The 27,390-nt window shown below is 43.7% G+C and overlaps 1 protein-coding gene across 4 annotated transcripts; it reads left to right on the top strand.

The window, feature by feature from the left end:
* The first annotated feature begins 1,532 nt into the window (after nt 1-1,532).
* On the top strand, nt 1,533-26,602 carry CEP43 (centrosomal protein 43). Of its 4 annotated transcripts, none has more exons than XR_004476355.2 (13): nt 1,533-1,725; nt 2,439-2,492; nt 4,664-4,718; nt 5,197-5,285; nt 5,738-5,875; nt 8,203-8,283; nt 10,706-10,765; nt 18,514-18,740; nt 20,775-20,887; nt 22,303-22,371; nt 23,762-23,801; nt 24,459-24,553; nt 24,702-24,798. XR_004476355.2 is itself a non-coding variant. In XM_004278854.4 (13 exons), exons 1-13 carry the CDS (start codon nt 1,624-1,626, stop codon nt 26,439-26,441), a joined length of 1,200 nt encoding a protein of 399 aa, XP_004278902.1. In that variant the 5' UTR covers nt 1,544-1,623; the 3' UTR covers nt 26,442-26,602. The 4 variants fall into 4 exon arrangements, 3 of the variants coding, with proteins under 3 accessions (XP_004278902.1, XP_033259883.1, XP_004278903.1); XM_004278854.4 differs by lacking the exon at nt 24,459-24,553 and adding an exon at nt 26,367-26,602 and having other exon boundaries at nt 1,544-1,725; XM_033403992.2 differs by lacking the exons at nt 2,439-2,492; nt 24,459-24,553 and adding an exon at nt 26,367-26,602 and having other exon boundaries at nt 1,545-1,725.
* The last annotated feature ends 788 nt before the right edge of the window (nt 26,603-27,390 follow it).

Genomic DNA, 27,390 nt, shown 5'->3' with positions numbered 1-27,390 from the left:
ACATGACCCGATCTGGGGCGACTGTCTTGGTTTGAGTGCCCCAGAAGCAGAGCCTAAGATAAGGCTTTGGGTGCAGTTTATTTGGGACAGGATGCCAGGAAGCACCAGTGGGGAAGTAGGGAAAGGGGACCAGGCAGGGAAGGAACTAATAAAGGCTGTGTTTTCAAGCACGTTTCTGTTTAACTAGAGCTCAAACCCGAAACACTGGAAACTAGTGGACACAACTTAGATGTGCCTCCTGACCCCAGGGGTGAGGGGCTAGCGCTCCTTACCCACTCATTGCCTGCAGGCAGACAGCTTCTTTTCATAGACATGTTACAAACACACAAGTAATTTTTCTACTTCCCTAATTTGGATCCTTTGCTTACCGTCTTTTTTTTTTTTTTTGCGGTACGCGGGCCTTTCACTGTTGTGGCCTCTCCCCTTGCGGAGCACAGGCTCCGCACGCACAGGCTCAGCGGCCATAGCTCACGGGCCCAGCCGCTCCCGCGGCATGTGGGATCCGGGGCACGAACCCGTGTCCACTGCACCGGCAGGCGGACTCTCAACCACTGCGCCACCAGGGAGGCCCCACTTACTGTCTTTTAATTTACTAGTTTCACTTCATAATTCCTAATCATCTCTCTCTCTCTCTCTCTCTCTCTATACATATTCTGCCTCATTCTCTTTAACTCCTGCATTCTCTGTAAGGATGTTTCACAGTTATGCTTTGTAACTAGACTACGGTCCATTTGCATTTGTTTTGTTGCTGTGGAGGTTACTCATATCAGTGGTTACAAACACAAGGGGAAAATACTGAAAGGTCTGAGTCCTCCCTGTTCCCCTACGCACCACCTGGTACCATACCCTAGACTCAGCTACAGTTAAGGTTGTTTTTAATTCTTCTAGTTCTTTTCATTATAACTCTAAATAATATACATCCTGACCCATCAACCGTAAATAGCATATTTTCAAAGGATAAAATTTTATCTTCTCTTTCAGCTCCTAATTGTAAAACTTACATTACTTTTAGTTCTAATGGTGGAAGATTTTGTGACTTTATTTACCTAAGTCATTTTTTATAAACTTACATATTCCCTATTGGCTCCCTGCAAAGGGAGATGAGGAAATTAGTATATTTACTCTCTCTCACCCCCCCCCACCAACGTTACAAGTCTGAGTTCTACTTTTATACTGTCAAGAATTTGCATTCGCCTCTGCAATTATGATTACATCTTTCAAACTTTGCCCATAATTAACTGAAAACACTCAGCAGCATTCACGATATTAGGGGTACAGCAGGTCTGTAGGCAGCTCGCATATGCCTTTCAGCTGAACCTTTTCTGCACCCGGGTCAGCCTCCAGCTGTCAGCACTGAGGTGACTTGGTGTCAGCTTTGGCTTTTACCGGCCACCCTAACCTCCTCCGCTTCGCCCACCGTCCCCAAAGCGCCCGCCTCCGGAGACGCCCGAGGCCCCGCCCCACGCCCGAGGCTCCGCCCCCGCTCGAGGCCCCGCCCCGACGTGACGGCTGGCTGCGCGCCGGCGCCGGGAGCGTGGGCTGACCCGCGTTGCCGCGCGCCGTGCGGGCTGCGGCAACCGTCGGCAGTCGGCGCGGCTTGGGCGGTTGTCTTGGAGAAGCAAGATGGCGGCGACGGCGGCAGCGGTGGTGGCGGAGGAGGACACGGAGCTGCGGGACCTGCTGGTGCAGACGCTGGAGAACAGCGGGGTCCTGAACCGCATCAAGGTTGGGCGGGAGGCCGGGGGGCCGGCGGAGGGGAGGCCGGCCGCGGGCGTCACAAAGGGGCAAGGGACGCATCCGGCGGGCCGCCTGGGCTGAGGTCCGAGCTCGCGGGCCACCTCGGGGCGGTCCGCGCTCGGGTCGAGGGTCTCTCCCGGGGAGCTTCCGGGCCGCGCGGCGGCGAGCGGGTGGGGGGGGGCCCGGCCAGCCTTCGTCGGAGGAGGCCGACCGCGGCGTCCGGTGGTCGAGTCGCCCGCTACCCACTCTGGTCCCGATCCAGGCCCGGTGGTCGAGTTGCTCCCCGCCCCTGGGTGTCCCCCGCCCCTGGGTGTCCCCCGCCCCTGGCCTCTGCTGCTGGGCAGCGAGCCCCTCCCGCTGGCGGTGACGAGCGGGTGGCGGGCTGCTTCTCGGAGTGTACTTTGCAACCTTGACGCGACCGATGGGCGTCATGAAGGACCGGAAATCAGGATCGCAGCCAGAGTGATGGGTGCTGACAGTGCCGGGGGACAGACGGTGGGCACGGGGCACAGAGAGCTTGCGCCCCTTCGTCAGGACGTCTCGGGACGCCTTCTGGTCTCTCTTTGCACCTGCCTGCTGAGCGTTATCATCTTGCTAGTTTTCCCTTTGCCTTTTGAAATTTCAGCTGGTGAGCTTCTTGTCCTGAAAATGTCCTGAGATCATTTTTGTTCCTTTACCCCTGCCCCCCGCTTTTTTTCAAGGCTGAACTCCGAGCAGCTGTGTTTTTAGCGCTAGAGGAGCAAGAAAAAGTAGAGGTACGAAATCTACAAAGTTTAATGACTGTATTCGTTTATGTTTAATTTCTAATTACCTAAAAGCCACTCTAAAACAGTGTTTAGAGGAGTGTGTAGCCAGGGACAATTTTGAACTAAGGATTAAACTTCTTTACTGTTGGGAGAGGGTCAAGATTATTCTCTTTTCGTGTATATTTTAGAGGTTTGGAGTAATCTAAAGAAAGTTAAGGCACCACAACTCCGAGGCCAATAGTAGATCTCATAGATCTCTTTCCCTAGGGGAAATCCAGAACACCTGAAGAAACGGTTTCACAGTTAGTGGGTTTACTGCGGGACCCCTTAGAACCTTTAATATGCTAATATGCACTGTGAATCCCCACCAGGTGGGAGGAATATCGTATGCAGCTTTTCTCCAAGTTATCCGGTCACCCAGTTATTTTATTTCATTTATGTATGTATGTATGTATGTATGTATGTTTGCGGTATGCGGGCCTCTCACTGTTGTGGCCTCTCCCGTTGCGGAGCACAGGCTCCGGACGCGTAGGGTAGCGGCCATGGCTCACGGGCCCAGCCGCTCCGCGGCATGTGGGATCTTCCCGGACCGGGGCACGAACCCATGTCCCCTGCATCGGCAGGCAGACTCTCAACCACTGCGCCACCAGGGAAGCCCCACTCAGTTATTTTAAAATCATGTAGTCTTTCTTATGTCAAAGGTCCTGTCACTTCTCTCTGTATAAGTGTATTTAGTTTTTTCTCTCTACGGCACGTCCTGCCACCATCTTGAGTAAATATCCTGGAACCTGCCGTCAGCAAGCGTTACTCCATAATCAAGGCCTTCAGCTTCCTCTGTGACAAATCAGCCTCTTCTCCTTCTCACTTTAGACCTAGATGCCTTGCTCCTCTGTCACTTCATGAAGGTCTTCACTTCTGTGTTTTTCCAGACATGTCTTCTCTTAGCTGCCTCTTGTTCTTAGCTGGTCTGGACCCCATGGTCCATATCTCAAAAATCCTCACTACCTCGGGCCTCCCTGGTGGCGCAGTGGTTGAGAGTCCGCCTGACGATGCAGGGGACACGGGTTCGTGCCCTGGTCCAGGAAGATCCCACGTGCCGCGGAGCGGCTGGGCCCGTGAGCCATGGCCGCTGAGCCTGCGCGTCCGGAGCCTGTGCTCCGCAACGGGAGAGGCCCCAACAGTGAGAGGCCCGCGTACCAAAAAAAAAAAAAAAAAAAATCCTCACTACCTTGCCTTCCAGTCATACTTGATTTGGGGAAAAATCTTAAGGGTCATTTAGTTGAGCCGATTAACGCCCCTCCCCGTTTGTGTCCGTCTGCGCTCGAGCGGTCCCTGCGCTGGACTGCTCATGTTCCTGGTTGGCGGTTCCAGCCTCTGAGGCCGTGAGCTGCTGACCCTGATTCTCGTCTCTGCTCAGCAGCTCCCACTTCGCCTTCACGTTAGCGTCCTACATCACCTGATTCCTTCACTGTTGACAGACGGTCTTGTCTCTCCCTTCACTAAATAATAGAAGCATCAGATCCTAACTTTTTGTGTCCTCCCCCACAATCTGTCACTCATCTCAGAAAAAGCTCCCCTGCATCTGTGTTCATCTGTTTCTCGTTCCTTCCTGCTTTAGTAGAGGCGACTCTATCTTGTCCAAGAATAATCACTTTCTCTGGGTTTTACCTTCTAGGTGTTAGGTCAGTGCCTCTTCTATACGCTGTTAATCTTTGGCCTCTCCCTTTCTGCTGGCTCTTCTGTTGAGCATGGAAACATGTTTACGTCTCTCTCAAGGAGAAAGCTGATTCCCTGGACTCATGTTCTGCTTTTTAATACCTCTGCAACTTTTTCCCTCAGTTTTGAAAGACTGTGTCTGTCTTATACCTTTCCTTGTGCTCCAGGCACCCTCTAATTCATTAACATCTTAAATCCATTACTACTACACCTAAGTAATTTCTTTTGTTGCTGTCAAGAAGAATCACCTAATTGAGTATATCTCAGTCCTTACCTGTCTCAGTCCTTACCTTAGCAAAAAGTAGTTCCTGTAGTAATCAGTAGTTATAGAATGTGTTTAGCCATCATTTTGTGAGTGACAGTATTTAACTTAATATCTTTGCCAAAATATTAAACTTTAGTCTACATTTTGTAGTCGTTTGGGGATAAATGTATAACACTTAAAATATTTCATTTTTTAACAGAACAAAACTCCTTTAGTCAATGAGAGCCTGAAAAAGTTTTTAAATACGAAAGATGGTAAGATGTTTGTTGTTGTTTATTTTGTCTGTCTCTGAATTTTCAAATCTTGACTCCATTTGGGAGAAATGAGGAATTTCAGATTAGTTTTTGAAGTATCTGATTCTTCTAGGTGCTCATTTTAAATTGTATATTATTGTACAACTGAGTTGCCATTAAATATCAGTGGTCATGGGAAATTGTTGGTTACAGCCAATTTTATTGTAAAAAGCTGATTTTCCTGTGAAAAGCAAAACACTCATCCATTTATGAAATGTCACATTGTGTTACTGATAGTTCCAGACCAATGGTCCTAATGCAGAAATGGCGGAACTGAGATGTTCATCACTTCATTGTATTATTCAAGAGAAGAAATTTGCACTTTGAAACATTGAGAAACTTCTTTTCTCCCTTTACTGTAGTTATCTTACTTCCGTGTCAGTGAGGAGGCCTCGGGCTCCTGAAGACCCTCTCCCACCTTCTCTTTTGCTCTTTGCAGGCCGGCTGGTGGCTAGTCTCGTTGCCGAATTTCTTCAGTTTTTCAATCTTGATTTTACCTTGGCTGTTTTTCAACCTGAAACTAGCACAGTAAGAATGATGCTTTTTACGTCTGTCTCTGAAACTGCCTTTGATACAGATGGGTTCATTACAAGCTGAAAGTTAACAAAATTTGACAACTTACTTAGTTTAATCTTGCATAAAGATTATATTTTATAGTTGATTATCTTTTTCTCAAAAGCCATCTGAGCTGTCAGATAGCTGGCATCAGTGTCCCTGCTTCACATAAGTTGACAGAAGTGTTGTTATAGAGTTAACTTGTTCTGCTCTAAGCCTATACCTGGTAATGGAGACTTTGAATGCAGAGACTTGGTAAAAGAAATATATAATTCTTAAAAATGGATGTTTCATTCCTTAGAAAAATGGCCTCTTTGAGTTTAGAGATGTCTTTAAGTTCTGAAAATATTTTTCTTTAATCTCTGAAAATAACTTTTCTATATTTTGGTGCATTTATACTTCTTTATATCTTATTTCTTTCCCAGTTTCAAGGTCTCGAAGGTCGAGAGAATTTAGCCCGAGATTTAGGAATTATTGAAGCAGAAGGTACGGTGGGTGGACCCTTATTGTTAGAAGTGATCAGACGCTGTCAACAGAAAGAAAAAGGGCCAACCAGTGGGGAAGTAAGTACAGTCCTGCCCTTTGTTACCTGTTTCTGTTTTCCAGTCATTGCCTGTCTAGTGCGGCCACGCAGATTAGTGCATACGTAATGAGTCGGATTTAAATAAAAAGAGGTTATTCCTTCAAAACAAAAGAAGACATACTCAGAGATTGTATAAATGCACATTTTGATGATAATTGGAGATGCGGTAGCTCTGAGGCTGCTGCCGCACCTGTCCTGGGGAGTGATGCTCAGATCAGGGAGTTCAGGGGCTGGGCTGTGTGGAGCCAGTCCCAGCTCCTCCACTAACTAGCCTCCGGCCTTGGTCCTCCTTTGTGGATAGGATGGTAGCCTTCGTTGCAGGCGTCGTGGGGCTTACAAGCGTGAGTTAGTCCACGCGTGAGTTAGTGCATGTGAAATGCTGAGAACACTCAATTGTTGGTTGTTACTTTTACTACTATTTTTAAACGTAGAAGGGCTGAATTATAGACTAGTTAACAATTTTTTGAACTTAAAGGCTTTTTTAAACTAGGCTTAAAACTCTAAGCTGTTGATTTTGCAGTTTCTAAACATTTTCATACTTCGTTTTTTTGATTAGCCATTGTCTTTCTTATCCTTTCTTTTTAGAAATCGTGCTAATGAGATTAATGGTCTGATTTCCTTTACAAACATTAGTGTTACATAAAGATACTGTTTCATGGATGTAGACAACATCGTGACTGTTCCAGATACCTGGTTGAATGTGTGCTTTTAGGTCAGGTTGGTCTGTAGGAATGTGGAAGGTAATGGGCTTTGGACTTGTGATGCTGGAGAAGAACACTAGGTGTGGATTAGCCCGCTGAACTCAGTGAAGCTTGTACCAAAAGTGCATTTTAGCCCCCCCTTAAAAACCAGGTTGCTATGCCCACATCTTTTCAGTCTTTTCTATTCATGATTGCTGAATTAATTCAGCTCTTTCTCTATTTCTTTCCTCTTTAAACGTTACAGTGACTATGTAATGGCAACTGAATAGTCTCCAGGTTCCTCAACTTGAAGATCCTGCATGATGTGGCACGAACCTGGCTTTCTAGCCTTACGCCTTTTTTTGAAATGTGCAACCTTGTGCGTAGGCCAGGTGGAGCTTACCTGTGAAGTGGCTTTTGCTTTCTTGCCTTCCCCCTTTTCTCATCTATTCTGCACCTGAAATGGTACATCCTCTCCCATACCTAGCTGTGCAATGTTACCATCCATGGTCTCTCTTTTTTTTTTTTTTTTTAGTATATTTATTTTATTTTTTGGCTGTGTTGGGTCTTCTTTGCTGCGTGCAGGCTTTCTGTACTTGCAGCGAGTGGGGGATATTCTTTGTTGCGGTTCGCGGGCTGCTCATTGTGGAGGCTTCTTTTGTTGCGGAGCACGGGCTCTAGGCACACGGGCTTCAGTAGTTGTGGCTTGCGGGCTCAGTAGTTGTGGCTTGCGGGCTCTAGAGCGCAGGCTCAGTAGTTGTGGCTCACGGGCTTAGTTGCTCCACAGCATGTGGGATCTTCCTGGACTGGGGCTCGAACCCGTGTCCCCTGCATTGGCAGGTAGATTCTTAACCACTGCACCACCAGGGAAGCCCCACCATCCATGTTCTCTTGACTCTGACTTCGGGGACGTTTTTTCTTGTTTTTACTCACTCCCTCTTGGCAGCCCCTGTAATTTAGTGCCTCATCCCTCATAGTTGTAATAGTTACCTGTTTTTTTAAAAAAAATTAATTTTATTATTATTTCTTTTAGACAGCAGGTTCATATTAGTTATCCATTTTATACATATTAGTGTGTACATGTCAATCCTAATCTCCCAGTTCATCCCACCCCCCCCACTCAGTTACCTGTTTTTGTGGGAGTCGCTTATATCTATGAATAACGCAGCACCAGGAGCCGCTTTTGGAATGTACTCCTGTATTTATGAGAGTTGCTAGTTGATTTTTTTTGAGACAGTGAAGTAAGGAAGCAAGTCAAGGGAAGGTAGAAAGAGTAGATCTTTGAGAATCACAGGACAGTGTTAGTGTGGCGAGTTGGGAAAGCAAAGTGAGAAGGTTAAATAACTCTGGAAAGGAAGCTTGGGGGCATGTTTAAATGTGGCCTGAGTATAGCCTGTTCAAGGTGTTTGGGTGAAATACTCAGCAGGTAATTAGAATCACAAATCTGTTTGCTTTGTGTTTTGGTAAAATTTGAAGAAAATCTAATGAGGATATTTATATTAATAGGAAGAAATAAAAGTGCCAATATTGTATAGTGGTTTTAAATGCTGATATTCTGTTGAGGTATAATTGGTATGTTCATGCTTTATTTTTAAATGTTTTAATTTTAAACTGTGAAATATTTCAGGGTGCACTAGATCTATCTGATGTACATTCTCCACCAAAGTCACCAGAAGGAAAAGCAAGTGCACACACTCCTCCCAGTAAGGTGAGTGGGCTAAGGCTCCACGGGGCTCTGCTTTCTGTCTCTACTCGTTACAAGTTTTGTTGTTGTTAAAGTGCTTTCTTGTCTTTGATGAAGTATATATTTTAATGTTTATTTATTTATTTATTTATTTAGAGAGTCTTCTAAAACTTTAATAAGCTCCTTTGGGACCATTATTGCAAGACAATAGGTTTTTAAAAATGCCATGTAAATATGCTCTTAAATTTTTTGTCGACAATTTATATGTTGAGCCACGTGAGATTTTGATCTCAGTATACACTTTCCATTTTTAAAATACTGAATTTATTAAAAAAATTTTTTTAATTTTTGAAAATTCTTTTGCTTTGATATTGTTTTGAATATTGTATCGTAGAAAGAAATATGCTGTTAAATAACAGAATTGTAGGATGTTTGGATTCATTTGGTGCTTTGAGCGTTTTGTCCTTCAATTAACAAGGAAATTTACTTTTCATTTATAAATTGCTGTAATTTGAGAATACCAGGCTCCAACATATAGAATTGTTATGTTGAATACTGTAGACAGGGGCCCAGATTTGGAATTGTAAATGACCATGATTTTTTTATACTAATGAGATATTTTAAGGATTTATAAAAAGTCTATGCACTCTGGTTATATTTGTATGAGCTGTTAAAGTTAAGGCCTTCTGATTTCAGGGGTTTGGATTAACGGAGAAAACAATTGTGTGGAACCTTTGAATTTAAAATCAAGGCTCTCTGTAATAGTAGGAATGGATAGAAAGGTGGTGGTCTGGAAAGGCATCTTCCTGTGCCTGGCTGAGCACAGCACGGTGGATGAACCAGCCCATCTTACCCCAGGGCGGGCTTGGGTCTGATTGTGTTGTGTGACTTCCTCTGACTTCTGTTTGGAGAGGTGCCGTGGAGTACATCCCCAAGGTGGCTCCTGGTGCTGTGTTATTCGTAGATACAAGTTGTGTCTTTTTAAATTAGGTGAACGTCTGGAGGGCAGCAATTGTGCTGCTAGGTTCCTTGCTTTTCCAGATGCCTGGGCGTAGACACCAGTGAATGGTTCCTGTTGCTGTTTATTGCTGGTTCTTTGATTTTGTTGCTCCTTTTTATTTTTTAGATTTAGAAATCAGAGGAATGCTGTGCCTTGGGAACGAGGCTCTCACGCTGCTGGTAGCTGTTCTTTTTCCCGAGGTCTAGTTAGCCTTTCCTAATAGGGTCGGTTGGTCTTGGAAGCATTTTCCCGTGATGCTCATTGGAGGCTGGAACCTGCTGTACAGGGAGAACGAGGTCGTGAGTGAATCTAAAATTCACTTCAAATTAAGTGCCAGATATAAGAGCCTTAGTAAAAAGAAAGGTTTGCTTTCTGTGAAAATATCTGGCTTTAGAGGGATTAAAATTAACCATATTCCAAAACACGTATTAACACCTATAGTATTGAGTTATTTGGAAGTTCTCTTTTTAGCATATTATTTTCTAAAGCATATTGGCAGTACTAATTTTCCACATATTGTGTGTCTTCAAGATAAAATGTTAATGCCTGTTTTACATATCCGTATGCTCTCTACATAAAAAGAGTTTTAAGCTCTATCATGAGAATTATCAAGAGAATCTTAAGTTTTAAGTCAGGAAATGTTGCTCTAAATACAGAGAAGTGATGGTAATTTTTAAGGTGTCTCCAGGTGGTCCCTGCTTCTGCCACCTTCCGATGGTTTTCAGCCTTGCCTGGGCTGTCAGTCGCATCATCGGCCTGCGGGCGCAGTGAGCACTTCCGGACACCGTGGCCCGTCTCTAGTGGGGCTGGATGGGGTCTGTTTTAAGACAAGGCATTCTTTTGGCAGTTAGACCGCAGTTCCCCTGTCGTCCTACAGGGTCTGGATTTGGGATTCCAGCCCTTGCCCCACCCTTTTCTTGCCCGCTTTCTTCTCTCTCTGAGGTCTTTGAGTGGTTTGGGGGCTCTACGAAGGGCCTACAGGGCGCCTCATCGGTCTGGAGAGCACTAAGAGTTCCGGGAAGTTGGGGCCAAGCATGGGGTCCAGCCAGGCCCTTAGAAGCGCGCTTTGTGTCCTCCCGGGGAAGGAGAGGTGAGGCCAGGGCGGGCCCCAGAGGAAGCTGCTGAGGCGTGCAGGCTGGCTTTCTTAGCGTGCTGCTGGACGGAGCGCGACAGGAGTGAGTCCCCACCCACAGGAGCTGAGCAGGGGCTCTGGTCCCTACGTTGAACCCTGGGACTGTTGGAGGGAGAAATTAAACGTGAGCTGAACCACTTTAGGAAGAGTGTGAAGAAAAGACTAAAACAGTGGATTTCAAAATGAAGCATATTAGTTAGATTTTCCATTTTTAAGAAATTTTCTAATAGGAATCTGTATTGGTTTGGTATGAATTAGTTTATTTTTAAAGATTTATACTTTGTGGTAAAATGTCATTTTATTCTCATGCTCAGATACCAAGGTATAAAGGACAAGGTAAGAAGAAGCCAAGCAGGCGGAAGTCTGGTGCCAAGGTAACGCGGGGCGGCCGAGGAGGAGAGCGGCCTGGGCTGGGCCGACCGCCGGCCTCACGCGGGCCTCCTCGGGCGCTGAGTTCCCACTGGCCTAGGGTTACGTTTTCCTTCGAAATGTCACTTTCTTTTATCTGTGATCAGAACATGCCAAAGTCATGGTGACGTAAAAGAAAAAGTAGTCTGACTTTCAGTTTTTATCCAGGTGAAAATCATAGTGCTGTATTTTAAAACTCTGCTCTCGGTTTTGCTTTGAGAATTCCTTGTTTTTTTGGCAACAAAAACAAGTTGAAGATACTTACTTTCCTCTTGAATGGATGGTCACCTATGTATTCTTAACGTTATGATTTTTATCTGAGGTAACTAGAACATCAGACTACTTTTTGGATAAGTTCCAGTCGATGAGTAAAGGCCAGCCCTGGTTTCCTTCAAGACACTTCTGTTTGTGTTGAGCAGCTCGTCAGCCCCTGCACGTGTTAGCCTTTCTGAGCGCTGCCCCACAGCAGACTCACGGGGGCGCCGCTGTGTCACCGCCTTGGCTGCTTTTTCTCCTTCCCCAAAGATCTGAGAATTCGACTAAGCTAGTAGATGAGCTGCTTATAAAATTTAAGTATTGGAGTTCCCAGAAGCATTAATTATCTGTATAGTTCTTACACTTATTTTGAATAAGATCAGGTTATTTAACGTTCAACCGTGTGAGAATATCACTAGTCCTTGTGGAGCCTGTAGGTTTATGTGTAGATTTTTTCAGTAAGTTGAGGGCTTCCAAAATTAAAGGCTTTTGAACAATTGTATTTGCTGTGTTAGCTGGCTTTAGTTCTAGTGGTTTCAATGGTAAGTTCCTGTTACTATATTTGTTCACACTATTCTTTATGCACTACTACATGCGAAGATGTTTTTAAATGTATTCGAGTATGTTGGAACATTTACATAGTGAAAGTCTTTGTTAAGTGCTGGGGGCAAGACAGATTTAACATGGGTCCTCACTTAAGCAGTTTATGGTCAAATTGGAGACGTGAGACAGACCTTAAGAAAAATAATTAAGCATATAAACTAGCATGCTTTTTTATAGATGTTTTAAGTCAGTTTCTTGTACTGTTTTAAAGTATATTTCGTAATATTAAATTTTAAAAATCTTGTTGGTGTCATGAGTTTTAAAGAAGTTAAAACGTTTGAAAGAAGTTGATACGTAGAACCAAAGCCACTAGGAGACACATTTCGCTTTGTGTGCTGGACGCAGGGGCGAGGGCGCAGACATCGTCCCCCCTCTGCGCCTCCCTCTCACGTGCTCTGCGGGTGACTGAAGAGGCTGCACAGGCCTTATTCTGGAGCTGCAGGCTGCACGTCGGGCCCCTTTTATTTCACGATTATATTCCTGAGCCCAAAACACTTCCTCAGCAACTTGGAAACCTTTTCCATTCTATTTCCCTGTTCTTGTTTCCAAATTGCGTCTATAAGAAGTCCGTGTTGTACCCAGCGTTGCCTGTTTCCAGCCCAGCAGAGGAGCCGTTAGCTCTCCCTCCCTCTGCCTTCACCTTTTGCCCTGTGCATGCAGCAGGGTCCCAGTACCCTTAGTATCCTAACTTTCTTAACATCTTAATAATCCAAATCCTGAGCTGCATCTGGTCATGGGGGTTGTCCACAGCCAGGCTCCAGGGGGAGCCGTTCACAGGGTAGGTAGTGGCACCTTCGGGTGGGCAGAGCTGGGAGTGGTAGCCCAGGGCGCCCAGTAGGAAGTGTCTGTGTCTTACTGTTTCTTTTGCCTGCAGGGAGGCACAAGTATTAACTGCTCATTCAGAGACTTCTGGCTGTTTTCAGGGAAGCTATATTCATATCAGAAATAAACTTTAAAAAATCAGTTACATGTTTAACTGGTTTGTACTTAGTATTGTAAGCCCGTTAATATGCAAAGCAAAATCTAAGGGTTTTGAACTAATTTAATTTGAGTAAAAATAAAAGTTACGTTTCTTTTTGTTATTGTTGTAGGACAATAAAGGATGCTAGAAGAGTTAGAATACAAGATGCATAAATATTAGATGGGAGGGCATTTCTTTAACGAGTTAAACATTTTAAATGTGCATTAACACTTCCAGAGTATCATCCGTAATAATCTATTTTGGTGTGAACCGTTTTGTTGTACCAAGCATTGTGCTAGTTGTCTGAAAAAAATAAATGCATTTTATTTATTACAACAGACTTTTGGTAGGCTCCACTAAGGTTTTTACCATTCAGTTGAAAAAACTAAATAAGGTATTTGATGTTTTCGTTTGTTTTTAACATGAAGCTGTTTTAATCATCACATTAAATGTAGCATGGAAGGTTATCCTTTCTTTTCATAATCGATTTTTAGGTGTTTTAAAACTGATTTGTGTTGAGGTGTTTTTTTGCTTCAAGTTCTTAATAAATGACATTTCTAAATTTGTTCCTTGTTTTCAAAATTCTGGGATAAGCCCAGCTTTATGTTGATTTAGGGCATTGATGGGGATCACGTGTTGTGTACGTTTGGGAGCGTGTGTTTCCGCATCTTTTGCGGCTGCCTTCGGGTTTTCGAGCTGTAGAAATGATCCCCGAAAGTATAGTCTCACCTTAGGGTTTTCTGGATGAACAAAACAGTATTACTCTGTACACACACGCGTGCGCACACACACCCCCCCACACCCACCACCCCCTCAATGAAGGGATGCATGTGGGTGAACAAGATGCCAGCACTTGGCCCATAACCCATAATTGTGCCTGGCCTTCTGCTTCAGATCCCAGACTTCTTGTCCGCTGAACCTGCGAGCTGGCTGCACAGGGTAAGAGAGCAGAGCCGCTGGACAGAGGGTAATCTTCAGGCCGATTTCACAGCCAGACATTGGTTCTCATGTGCATCTGTGGGAATTACAGATTGTTTATACGGCATGTACAGAAAAACTGAGTTTTTAGAAAGAGGGGCTTGTATGTCTGTTTTGTGGTTTTCAAATTCCACAGTGTTTACTTTCTAGATAAGTACATTAAACCTTTAAATATATGTGTGTTTTACACACATATACAATGGTAGTAAAACTACTTTTCTAAAGAATTCATTAGTAAGTCATGGGTCACAAACTGTCTTTGGCGGAGTCGGGGAGGGGAGCTGCAGGCTGAAGTGTGGGCGGGGAAGAGAATTAGAATTGCACAAGTATTTTTGAATACTTTTGCAAAACGGGGATGTTTCTTTGGCTTTGCTGTTCCTCTGTTATGAACAGTACAGATTAAGCCTTTAGTTTAGAAAAACAAAATTATTTCTTCCAGGTTTTTAAGACATTCTACTGATAATTCAGTTTTTGGCTACTGGAAAATTGGTAGTTATTTCTCTGTGAAACTTCTTTATGATGCTGATTTGCTGTTAATCTAGAAATGATTGAAATCTTGAATGTGTAAGTATACTAGTAGAAAATTAAACATGCACTAGAACTTCCTTACAGTTTGGCTGTAATTTACCATAAAGCTTATTAGCCCTGGGGTCCATCCAAGGGCTTAAGTGACTGCTGTAGTGCTGTGCAGTAGGCCTCCTGATCTGGAAAGACAAGACTTTGTTATGTTTTATTATAATTACCTCTTAGTTCCTCGGGCAGCTGTAACAAAGCACCACAAAGTTGGTAGCTCGAAACAGCGGAAGTTTACTGTCTCACGGCTCTGGAGGCTGGAAGTCTGAGATCAAGGTGTCTGCAGGATTGCCTCCTTCTGAGGCTGGGACTCTGTTCCTGGCCTCCCTCCCGGCTTCTCGCAGCTCGCAGCAGTCCTCGGTGCTCCTTGGCTTGTAGACACATCGCTCCAGTCTCTGCCATCATGTTGACCGGGCTTTCTCCCTGTGTGTGCCTGTCCTCTCTTGTTGGGACACCAGGCGTATTGAGTTAGGGGCCTGCCCGCCTCCACTGTGCCCTCCCCTTAACTGGTTACATCTGTAGTGACCCTACTTGTAAATGACTGCACATTCTGAAGTACTGGGTGTTAGGACTTCAACTTACCTTTTGGGGGGATGCAGTTTAACCCATAATAACCTCCAAGGCTTCTGAGGTTGTCCAGGGAATGAATTCTAAGGCATTGTCATAGGAATTTTTTTTTTTTTGCTTACATTTCTTTATTTTAAACAATTCTTAATCTTAGCTGTTTAGATTTATCCTGAGTCTTAATTTGTCCACATCTAGGTGATAGAGACTTAAGTAACTGAAGTTTGTGTATGAGACTTGTCTTAAGCCATGATAAAAGTTTTTTAAACAGATCCCAGTCTATTTCAATTTCAGTTATAAGAAATAGACCATATTTTCACTAGACCAGTTCTTCTTCCTGTGTTCTCAATATCAGTTGATAGTCTCCAAAATTGAAACAGGGAGCCATTCTGAAATCTCACTCCTCTCGCAGTTCCCATATTAAATCCATTACCACGTCCTGCTAACTTAACTTGTATGTACTTGTCTGAACTGTCCCGTCTAATTAACCCTTATTCTAGCTGTCAGTTTCCTCATAGGCAAAATGGAATGATATTGTGTCATTCTTGTCAGCATTATTATGCCAGCTTTACAGATAAAGCAATGGAAGCATAGGGAGATCAGGGCCTTGTGTAAAGTTACATAACACAGAAGAGTTGGGATTTACACACAGCATCCAGCTGCTCTACAAATCCCTTAAATCCCTTGTACCTTTTTTTTTGGAGTTTTACTCAAACAGCCTCCTAACTGTTCTCCTCTTTTAAGGGTTTTGGCTCTTCAAGTTTGTTTTTTACGTAGTCACGTGATCTTTCTAATCTGCAAACATGGCTCCTCCGTGAAATCTCTCTGTGATCTGGGACCTGTCTTGCTTTATTCTGCTGAGCCTCGCTTTAACTTCACACTTTAGCGATTCTGAGCTCTTTGTGTTTCTTGGTGCGTATCCGTTGTTTCTCAGTTTTGTGCCTTTACTCTAGCTAATCCACTGCCTAGAATACCCTGTCCTTAACTCCTGTCTTCAAAGCTCTGTTTATTTTTAGAACTCAGCTTAGACATCTTTACCTCCAAGAAGACATTTTAAAGCTTCCTTTTTTTAAAGTTTGTATTTGGTGTGTCCCATGTGTATCTCCATTATTAAACTTACCGTTTAAAAATCTAAAAAATAAAAAAATAAATAGATCCCAGGGTATATGCATCGTGAGTTGATCTGTTGTTGCTCAAAAACTTTGGACTTCCTCCATGGAAAATTGCTCTTAAAGTTTTGCAGTACTTTTGTTTCAGTCTACAGAATGTTTTGATAAATGCTTCTCCTCTTAGTGTGGATTTTTTTTTAATAGTAAAAAATATTTGGAATTAAGTTTAGTGAATTCATTACTAACCCGGTTAGGTAATGGTCTTTTTGATAAAAAATGAGCCATAGTTACGAAGTGATGACACATTCCTATGTGATTTAGAAATTGATTTTGACAGCGCTTCCAAAGCAGATTGCGTGTTTTTAAAGTTTAATTTTACTCCACAGATAAATAGAACTATAATTTTAAAACAAATTATTATTTTAAAAAATACGTATTGTGTTGAACATCATAATGTGCTACTCCATGAAACTTGTCTTCCTAAAACTAGTCTTTTGTTTCATAGCAAGACTAAAACCTGTCAAAAATAATCATGGATCTATATTGGTTATTAAGTTCAGATAGTTCATTATATGGACTTAAATTATGTTGCTGTGAATTCATGGGGAGGAAAGACTTTGTTGGAATAATGATTGTTTCCTGTAATGCGCTTTACATTTGTATTTGTCCGTTTCATGTCAGGTGTCCTTTTCAATTTTCTCACGGATGTTTTGAAGGAGACAGTCTTGCACTGTCTCAGTATCTGTAATCATAAATGTGTTTAAACAGCACAAGAATGCAGGGTATTTATTTCCAAATGCATATTCCTTTGAAAAGATATAAGTCAATTTTTAAAATATTTATAAATGAGAAATTATAACGGGCATGAATACACTTAAGAAATACATAGGTGGGTGGTGCTTCTCTATAATTGATAATAATAGGAAGACTTCAAGAAAGTTATTGGGAAATTTGAAAATGTGCCTGCTTCTTTGAAAATATCCTATGTTGTCTAAAAGGGTGATAACTTGGTATTTATTTCTCCAGACATCTCTTTTTACAACCATTGATGTATCTGTATTAATAACATATGGAATGTATAGCTCTATACAAGGCCCTAAAAATTGTACAGCATATATCTTACCTTCTGTCAACTAATCATGGCCTCTAATTAGTGTAAAACTGTAAGTGTATATCTTACTGCATAGTACCTTCTGTCTATACACAGATTGAAAGTGCAGTCATCCTTAGTGTCTCCTTGAGTAATTTCTAACCGGCGTTATTACCACTTTTCCCCAGCTGCCCATCCCTTTTTCCTTACCTCCTGGTAATAATTGGACTTGGAAAAGACTACTGTGGTTCAATTCTTGAGGAAATTCATGCCTGAGAACATTAAATTCCTTAAAATTACATAGTTAGTAGTCGAGTGTGGACTACATCACACATTCCATGTTTCAGGAGATGCTCATCTCACACACTGTGGCATCTGACGCAGCACTGCTCTCTGTAGTGTGAAGGCTGAATCTTGGGAAACTGTCATTTTTAACCCATAAAAACTACAGTTTCATATGACTCAACCTAATAGCAGAGCATAAGCCTTTAGAGCTAACCTCTGGAATCAGACTTTGATATCAGACGCCTTTACTCCCCGGCTTGACAAGTGACTGCAGTGTCTCTACATCTCCTTTTCCATTTCTGCAGAGAAAACAGAACCTGCCCCACACACCATAAGGTTATTTTGAGGATTAAAATGAGGTAACACATGGGAAGCATTTGAAGACTTTCCATAAATGTTAGCTACTTTTATTATTACTATCATGATATTTTGGTTTTGTTGTTATTATTTTTATGTTGTTGACATAGAAGTGTCTAAAGACAAAAAGAAATCTGACCAAGGATAGAATAAAATTAGGTTGTGAGGGTTAGGGCTACCTGAAAACAAGAAAATACAGTGTGCAGTATATTTTCTGCTAACATCACCAGATCAGTAGGACAGGAGTAAAAATGCTTGAGAATTTTGTATGTTGGTTTCAGATATATAGAAACATATACATCAATACATGCATCCATGGACGTTGAAGGGAGGTGTGGAATGGGGAGTTACTCTGAAAGTCTAAAGACCAGTGATAAAACTAGCAAAACTTTACTTTAGAAATGTGAACGGTAAAGGCGGCATCTTTCACCTTGATGTCCGCTGTATTTGGCACTGGATGGAAAACTGCTAGTTTTATTGACGACCACTTTGTTTTAATGCTTGGTTCATTTATGTGATGAACTAATGATAATGAACTAATCTTCCTTATATCCTTTATTAGTAATGCTTTTTATTTGCGAGTTGAAAACATACTAAGGTAATTTATGAAGCAGTGATATATATGTAAGGGGAAATGGGAAAGTTTGTGTATAAATTGGCTAGGTAAAGGTATTTCCATTTGGGGAGGGAGGAGAGGAATGGTACAAACATGTTTGACGTTTTTCCCCTTCAAAAGTTAGTTATGCTCTGAAGCCTGGGGATGAACTGGTAGGTCCGGGGGGTCCCACTGCACCTCATGCAGTTGCAAGACCCCACGTGTGTATGCATGTGCATACACAGAATTGCGTATGTTCACGTGACTTTTTTTATTATTTAAGATGTCTTATTAAAGTTTTATTTCGCCAAGGAGACCTTTTCTCTTTCCCTCTCTTTTTCTAGAAGGCCAGCAATGATGCTAGTCAGAGTGATACCAGTATCTCATCATCAGAACCAAAGAGCAAAAGTAGTCTTCACTTACTGGGCCATGAAACAAAAATTGGATCCTTGTTAAGCAACAAAAGTCTAGATGTCAAAGACAAAGCTGGTCCTTGTCCAGATGAAGATGATATGGAAGGAGATTCTTTCTTTGATGATCCCATTCCTAAACCAGAAAAAACCTATGGTTGGTGAGTAACCTGTGCTTTTATATTATCAGACTAGCGGCTTAAAAATAGAATTTCTAAATGTTTTATGTTTAAGAAATAATGAGCTACCAAATGGTTCTGTAATTAGTGAATTTGTAAGTCTGATTTTGTGTCATTAAAGCCTTTTATGTTGTCAAACAATTCCAAGTTTTGAAGGACCTAGATGTTAATGATCTCAGCAGGTAGGTTTGTACTGAGTGCCTGCTGTATGCCAGGTACCGTTTCAGGTACAGGTGCAACAGTGATGAAACAGGCAAAATCTCTGCTTCCGGGAGCTCATACTCTGGACGGCAGCAGCAATAAGTTAAGAGTCCCCAGGTGCTGTGTCGCCTAGATGCAGCCCGTGTTACAGGAACTGAGAGAACGGAACGGCGGAGGGCGGGAGTGTGGTTGTGGAGGGCGGCCGGTTCTCAGTAGCTGTTGGAGAAGGCCTCACCTCAAGGGCGAGCTTATGGAGGGGAGAGCAGGCCAGGCGTTAAGCTGGGCTGCCGGAGCCCTGCACAGGCAGAGGTGAGTGGTGCGGTGGGTCCGAGGACCTGCGGCAGAGGAGCTCGCAGGAGGTGGAGTCGGGCCAGGGGCCGGGGCCACCGCAGGGCTTAGCTTGAACCCGAGGGGCCCGGAAGCCCCGGGCTGTGAGCAGCAGCGTGACTGCTCCGATGTGCGCAGTGACACGGCCCCCTGGACGCTGGGTCTCCAGGCGGGAAGCTCTTAGGGTTTTCCAGGTGAGGGGTGATGGCGGAAGTGGTGAGCAATAGGCGGTAGGGGATGTATCTTGAGTTTGGATCCAAAAGGATTTGCTGGTAAGTGTGCGAGAGGAAAAGCAATATCAAGGGCAGCTCCGGGGTTCTTCCCAGGGTGAGTAACTAGGAGTTTTTCCAACTGATCGAGGTGAAGAGCAGGGGGAGCGAGGCTGGATCGCGCAGGTGAGCCGCGCGGCGGTCCAGAGCTCACTCTCGACCAGCGAGTTCAAGAAGGTCGTCAGTGGAAAGGTGAAGCCTGTTTTCGGGTGTGGGTGTGGGCATTCAGGGAGAGGTCTGGGCTAGAGGTGACAGTTAGGGAGGCATCAGTCTTGGCTGAGGTCACAGCCGGGAGACTGGAAGAGGTCACCAAGGAAGGGGCACTGCAGCGGGAAGGGGACCCAGAGAACCGGAGGGAGAGGCGTCCTTGGAGGAGGAGGCCCAAGTGAGCAGCTGAGTTAAGTTCTGCTGAAAGTCGCCCTTTGCACTTAGCCCCGATGCCCCTCGCGGGCGGCCCTGGGGCAGTGTTAAAGGGTTAGCGTGGGTTCAGGAAAGCCTGAGGCGAGAGGACTGTATGTGGCAGAATGATTTCCTGATGAGTTTTCCTGTACAGGGTGCAGAGGGATGCGCGGTGGCTGGAGAGCGGGCATGGGGCTAGGAATGTTAAACGGCGAAGAACAGTAGCACGTACGTGTGTTGATGAGAATGATCCGGTTTTAAAGAGGAAAGATGAACGAAGTAAGAGCGGGAGAGGGGAATTCCTGGAATGCTGCACCTCCGTGCCGGCGCCGGAGGAGGTGAGAGGGCGCCGGGCCGGAGGGCGAGCCTGCGGGCTGCTGGGCACTGCCCCGCGTCCGCTGCAGGCTGGCGGTCAGGGCTGTGTGCTGAGGTCAGCTGGTGGCGTCGTTTGCGACCCGCTCTCCGGGGCACGTCTGGGCTGTCGTGCTGTGCTCGTCAGCTTCTGCGCTGTCCCTTGCCTGCATCTCTGGGCCACGGAAGGGGCTTCCGATAAAATCCCCGACAGTGAAGCCCACGAAGCGGAGCGGTTTAATTTGTGAGACGCCACACGCAGTTCTAGAGAGGGGGAACTTCCTGCGCGAACCTGCAGTGATTCTTAGTCTGTTTTGCCTTGCCGGGTGTACTTCATGATTTCGAATCTGTGAAATGTATATTCTTTATTGCCCAGCTCCTGTGTTGCCTACAAGATATATTCAAGCTGCTTGTGTTTTAATGGCAGAATGTAAGAATCCCATTTAACTGTACACTTGTTTCTTGCTAGGAGAAGTGAACCTAGTAAGCAAGTAGGAAGCCTTGCATCGCTCTCGGACGCCCCCCCCTTAAAAAGTGGACTCAGCTCCCTTACTGGAGCTCCCTCATTGAAAGACTCTGAAAGTGAGTGTCTGGAAGTTCCTAGGTTTGCTGACTGAAGACGTGGACTTTGAATGCTGATGATATTTTTTTCTCTAATTAATTAAGTAGTGTATGATCATTGTTTATTTTTTCAGGAAAATATATGTAAAATCATAAAAATAGCCCATAATTTTACTACTCAGTGATATTTTTTGTTAATATTTTATTTTTAAAATTTCTTTTGAGCATGGTCATATTCTCTATATTGTTTTGTATTCTGCTTTTCCTATGCCATGGAAATGTTTTTAGGAAATTGACTTTTTAACCGTCTTCTATAATAAATAGACATTATAATTTTTAAGCCATCTCTTTTTTGGACATTTAAATTGACTTATGTAGGATTTACTTACAATTAATTTTTAAAACTTTTTTTTTTGTTTAAAACTTTATTCCGTAGATAGCACAGTAATCATCGTAAGAATGTTAAAATACTATTCTCCCTTTAGGGATTTGGATCAGATGTGTCTTTTTATATGCAGCAGAGGTAGGGATTGTTAGCTAGACGTGGAATGGCTCTCCTACTGCACACAGATGGTGACAAGACCAAGGATTTCAAAAGCAAAGCCTTAAACATGTAATCATGCAGATGAGCTTTGTACACTATATCATAGTAAATATAGGATTTAATTGGCAGAGTGTTTAGAGTATAAACGTGCCTCTTTGAGTAGAGCTTTATTAGGAAATTGCTGTGGGGTTTTGCATAATCTTGTAGTACTTACTAACCATTTTGTGTTATGTGATAGCACTGTAGTAGGATTTCTCGGGGCACATAAAGTAAACTAGCCATGAGTCTGTTAATTCGGCCCAGTTTCCCTCTTCTTCTCCTTTCCCAGGTATTGTCACCTTCAGTGAAGGAATCCAGAGTGTCATGATCATGTCACTCTTAATACTGACTAGGAAATAATGATTTAGAGAGGGCCTTGAGAACTGGGCACTGAAGAAATAAAAACCAATGAGGAGATAAGTTTGGTAAATGAAATAGCGATTAAATTGAAGCAAAATTTAGATGTTCAAAGGAAAAATAAAACTGATGAGAATAATTAACTGTAGTCCATGAATTCATACCCAGTAGGGCTTCTTATAGAAGGCTGATATCTGATAGTTGGGTAGAAAATGATTTTGATGGTCAGGTTCCAATAAAAAGTAGTATGGCTACAAAAAGGATATGTAATAGTGTGGTTAAAAAAGGGCTGTGTGATACATAGTGTAAGCGTATTATATTGTGTAATGCATAATAATGCATAATGCAGTGTAATTAATCACAGTTTGTAATTTTCTTCTTAGTTTTTGGTTATGATGTATCAACAAACCCTGTACTGCAAAAAAAAGTTGACATGGTTTAGAGACTATTATATTCTAAAAGTCAATTTAATGTGACTATTTTTTCCTGTTCACAGGTAAAAGGGGAAACACAATTCTGAAAGATCTTAAATTGGTCAATGATAAAATCGGATCACTTGGTTTAGGTCAGTAGATTTCCAGTCGCAGTATGGACTGCTTTAAGGCGATTATTATTATTATTTTTTGTGGTACGCGGGCCTCTCACTGTTGTGGCCTCTCCCGTCGCGGCGCACAGGCTCCGGACGCGCAGGCTCAGCGGCCATGGCTCACGGGCCCAGCCGCTCCGCCGCACGTGGGATCCTCCCGGACTGGGGCACGAACCCGTGTCCCCTGCATCGGCAGGCGGACCCTCAACCACTGCGCCACCAGGGAAGCCCTAAGGCGATTATTTTTTAGAATAAAATCTTAAATGAAGTGTCGGTCAGCCTACCGTGAGCACCTCATGCACAGATGGTTGAACGGTTTTTATGTATCCAGGGTTACTGTGTCGGCCAGGGGTGGAGGGAGTAGTAACCACAGCGGATGCTGTCCTCATGGGGTTTAAACCTAGCAGGAAGATGGGTGTTAAACAGGTGCCTTACGGGTACTTTGAGTGTTAGAAGAGTCAGGCCGCAACCTTACGGAAGCGGGGAGTAGTTTGACTTAGCCTAGCCTTGGCGATGGGGGAGCCTCTCCCAGGAAGTGACTGCTCTGCGAGACCTGCTGGGGCAGGCAGAGGGGAGAGCCTGCCGTTCGGACCGCGAGCATAGTGCGTGCCGAGGCAGAGGCGCTTCCCTGGGGCTGGCGGAACGTGGTCCGGGCCCCAGGGAGTCAGTCTGATGGGGATGGACGTGTAACAGGAACTCTGGGGTGTTGTGCCCCGTCCTGTGGCCTGGAGCAGCAGCGGGAGCGGTACTCCTGCAGCAGGAGAAGCCTCCGAGTGCCCTGGGCCACTTGTGGGCACCGTACCGCCTTCAGAACCTTGACGCTTCTGGAATAAGGCTTTAGAGCACAGTTTAGTTCGGGAGACAAAAGTATTAGTCAAAGGCACTCATGTTCACAGACAGGTGCTTCACATGCGTAAAGCTCGAGTCGGCAAACTCTTCCCGTAAAGGGCAGGTGGGCGTTTTAGGCTTTGCGGGCCGCACGCAGCCTCTGGGCGTTCTTGTATTTATACAGTCATTGGAAAATGTAAAAGCCATTCCTAACTTGCAGGCTGTAGAAAAACAGGTTGTGGGCGGATTTGGCCTGCAGGACAGGCTTGTATGTGTGACCAGGAAGTCAGAGGCTAATGTTAGGCTCCAGCCCACTCTTCAGTGACTATTTTGTCCTTGAATTGGCTACAGAAGCCGGAGGAAGGTGGGGGAGTGGGTGGTTAGTTTCCCCCAAATCCAAACTGCAGCCCAGCTGTTCTTTTTAATGATGCCATATAATTCAGTAGTGTAGTTTTTGAAGGAAATGTGTGTCTAATTGTAGATAAATTGTGAGGTGTGTTTATATAAATATAACATATATATCTTTTCTTAAACTTACCAGGGACTGGAGAGGAAGATGACTATGCTGATGATTTTAATAGGTAAGAAAAATGGTTGGACAAGAAATACGTAAATTGTAAACAGTTCCTGAACAGGAAAGTATGACAGGATTACGTTGGTGCTTATTTTAGTCTTTGATTCTCTTGTTCATATTGATTGAAGGTGAATGAAAGATAGTTAATCCAGAATTATACATTGGACTTTGAAGCGTGTTTTTGATTTTACATTAGGATAAGAACATCTGTATTATGTGCAGGGAACTTGATAAGAATAAGAAAAGGAAGTAACATTGAAGGATCAACTCAGAAGCCAGCAGAAGCAGTTGGGCCACTGGGTTGTCAGTGCTTTCGTTCTCCCCTTTCTGATCTCAGTGGGGGAAATTGTCTACATTCGGCTTAAACAAATTGCCCCCTCAAATGGTTTTTCTGATTCATGTGACATTTCTTAATATTTTGTTTTAGGTAATTTTTTTATATATGTAAAGAAAATATAACCTATGACTTGGCTAATAATTAATTTGGAAGTAATATTTGTTGTAGATATGATTAGAAATTTTAAATCAGAGTTTGAGAATTTTATGTAACTGATAGTTTTTTTCCCCCAATTTAGAATTTGTGTTTACTTCCTAACATACAGTTTTTTGAGAGATGAAATTTTTAAAATCTGGGTTTGCTTCTTTCATGCCATTGTGACCATAGTCACTAGTATGAAGCTTAGTGTTCTCATCTGGTAAATGGACTGGACTATTCCTGTGCCCTTGCTGAGTTATTTTAAGGCTCAAGTGAGATGAGATGTATGGAATTAATGATGTGTTAATAGTTTATTCTATTTTATTTAAAGAATTAAAATAATTACATGAAAGATTGAAGAATGCTAGTTACTCTCTCTAAATGTTTATATTCAAAGTTCTTATTTTTCTTTTTTTTTCCCCCTGAAATTAGTACCAGCCATCGCTCAGAAAAAAGTGAGCTAAGTATTGGTGAAGAGATCGAGGAAGACCTCTCTGTGGAAATAGATGACGTCAATACCAGTGATAAAGTATGATGTTGTGCTTCTCCCATGGAGTGCTATCTGTGCCTGTTGCCTTGAGTTACTGTAAAGCTTCAAAACTTTATACTTTTTGCAGGGCAGGAATAGAAAGGCAGACTTAGAGAACAGATGTGGGACACAGGAGGGGAAGGGGGGAGGGTGGGATGAATTGGGAGATTAGGTTTGACGTAAATACACTAGCATGTGTAAACTAGATAGCTAGTGGGAACCTGCTGTGTAGCACAGGGAGCTCAGCTCAGTGTTCTGCGATGGCCTAGCTGGGTGGGGTGGGGGTGGGGAGGGAGGTCTAAGGGGGAGGGGTGTGTGTACGCGTAGGGCTGATTCACTTTGCTGTGAGGCAGAAACTAACACAACGTTGTGAAGCAATTATACGCCAATAAAATAAAAATTATACTAACTAGGAGAAAAGCAGTTGAAAGTTCCGTAAAGTTTATGACGGAGTTTCCTGGTCCAAATCTAAAAAGAATGTCTGTAATGAATGTGTAAAATTGTTTTCAGTTGTCGCCTGCTTTGTTAACTGAGTGCTTGTGAAATGCTGGCGTGTTATTACTGGGGCTTCAATTGCTGTGGGTGTAACTGGGCCATGGTGGGTCAGGATGAGAGTCAGAATCGACCACCTCAGGGTGTAGACACTGTAGGTAGGAGGTCCTTTTAAGAGACGTCAGTATCGAAGGTTTGTGTGTATATAAGATCCCTGTGAATGCAGGAGCTGAAGCAGAGACTGGGGTGTGGACTGTTCTGAGCAGGCAGGGAGACAAGACAGCAGAAACGGGGAGTCAGGGTGTAAAATTAGGAGTGCGTTTTGGAGATCACATTTGACCTTTTCTTGGGCAGAGAGCAGATACTTAGGTGTATGATAGATCTGCGATGTAAGGTAGCATCTCAGGATCAGATATCAGTGCCCACGGTAAACTGGGGGTGAGTCTGCCTTTGAGGTTGTAGGTCGCTACAGCCTGGAGGTGAACCTTGCTTTCCAGAATGAGGAGAGACTCTCCAAGTGCTCGTGACTGTCAGGGACTGTCATGCAGGGAGAAGGCCTTGGAGAGAAGCAGCGTTTTATATGAATCTGGGCCCGCGTTCCTATTCTTTCATGCATGTGCTTTCTCAGGCGAGCTGCAACCTTTGATCCTCGGTTTCTTTATTCGTGAGAGGAGGTGTCAATGCCTCCCTCACAGGCTTGTTCTGAAGGTTAAGTGATAATATATAACGTGCCTTCTCTAATTCTTGAGACGGTATAAGTTTGTAATAATTTGTCTTTCTCTTTTTACCTTATGTCATCCTAAAGAGGCCTGAAAATGTTGCTTTAAAGTTATGAAAAGAGCTACAGATGGGTTATTTTAACAGCCAGTCTTCTTGTTCATGTAGAGTTCAACTGTTAGCTCAGCTTTCAAAAAAATCTCAGAAAAGGAAGAAGAAAGTGAGGGCGAGGACTTCTGCCTGTGCAGCAGTTTGTAGAGCATAAGACGGCGCTTAAGCTACAGCGTAGATGTTAAACATTATTTAAGACTCTGCTTGCATCCTGACACTAGTTCTTTTCTTTCTTTTGAACAACGAAGCTTGATGACCTGACACAGGACCTGACTGTGTCCCAGCTCAGTGACGTTGCGGATTATCTGGAAGATGTTGCCTAGGCGATGAAAGAAGGAAGTATTCTAATCGGCAAAGGGACAAAGGACTCTGATCAGTTCTTTTTTTTTTATCCTGGACAATCTCTCTTTGCTGGAATGTCTGCTCCCTGTTGGTGCCTGTGTTCCAAAAAGATTACAGATATTAAAAAAAATTAACTTTTGGGCTTCCCTTGTGGCGCAGTGGTTGGGAGTCCACCTGCCGATGCAGGGGACACGGGTTCGTGCCCCGGTCCGGGAAGATCCCACGTGCCGCGGAGCGGCTGGGCCCGTGAGCCATGGCTGCTGCACCTGCGCTTCCGGAGCCTGTGCTCTGCAACAGGAGAGGCCACAACAGTGAGAGGCCCGCGTACCGCAAAAAAAAAAAAAAAATTAACTTTTCATTATACTAAACAAAATACTCCTATTTGAGACCATGCGTGGAAGATTCAATATTCTTAATTTGGTTTAGCTATGTGCTTCTCTATGGAAGTTGATTACGCTCAAATTCACTACAAGGAGCGAGTCTGTGAAATGCCAGTATTAAGTGCATAACGAAGGCGCCAGTAAAGCCGTAGGTTCCCAAAGCTCCGCGTGCGCACCTGTGGGGCAGCCGCCTGGGGTCAGGCACTTCGGCAGCAGGTGGTTCTGCAGGTAGTTGGCAGGTGGCCTGGGATTTCTGCAGTCCTGAAGCCCATCACTGTAAGTTACATTTGATAGGTTGACTTTATTTTATATTTCCTTCCATTTGGAAGGTTTGTTAGACCATTAAGGTTATATTAAACTACTCGTGTGTGCTACTTAGTTTTGCTTGTTCTAAAGATTAAAATCCAGATGTGGTTATGACTTTTGATTCATGGAATTGTCTCTGACAGCACTTGCAGTCGCCACGCTATGTCCATGTAAGAAGCTTTATTCACAGGTTCTCCTTGTCATAGTCATAATTTATTATTTGTAAAGATGCCTTGAAACATAT

This window comes from Orcinus orca, chromosome 12 (genome assembly GCF_937001465.1).
Source record: "Orcinus orca chromosome 12, mOrcOrc1.1, whole genome shotgun sequence".
NCBI lineage: Eukaryota > Metazoa > Chordata > Mammalia > Artiodactyla > Delphinidae > Orcinus > Orcinus orca.
This window is presented reverse-complemented; position numbering and strand designations above follow the sequence as displayed.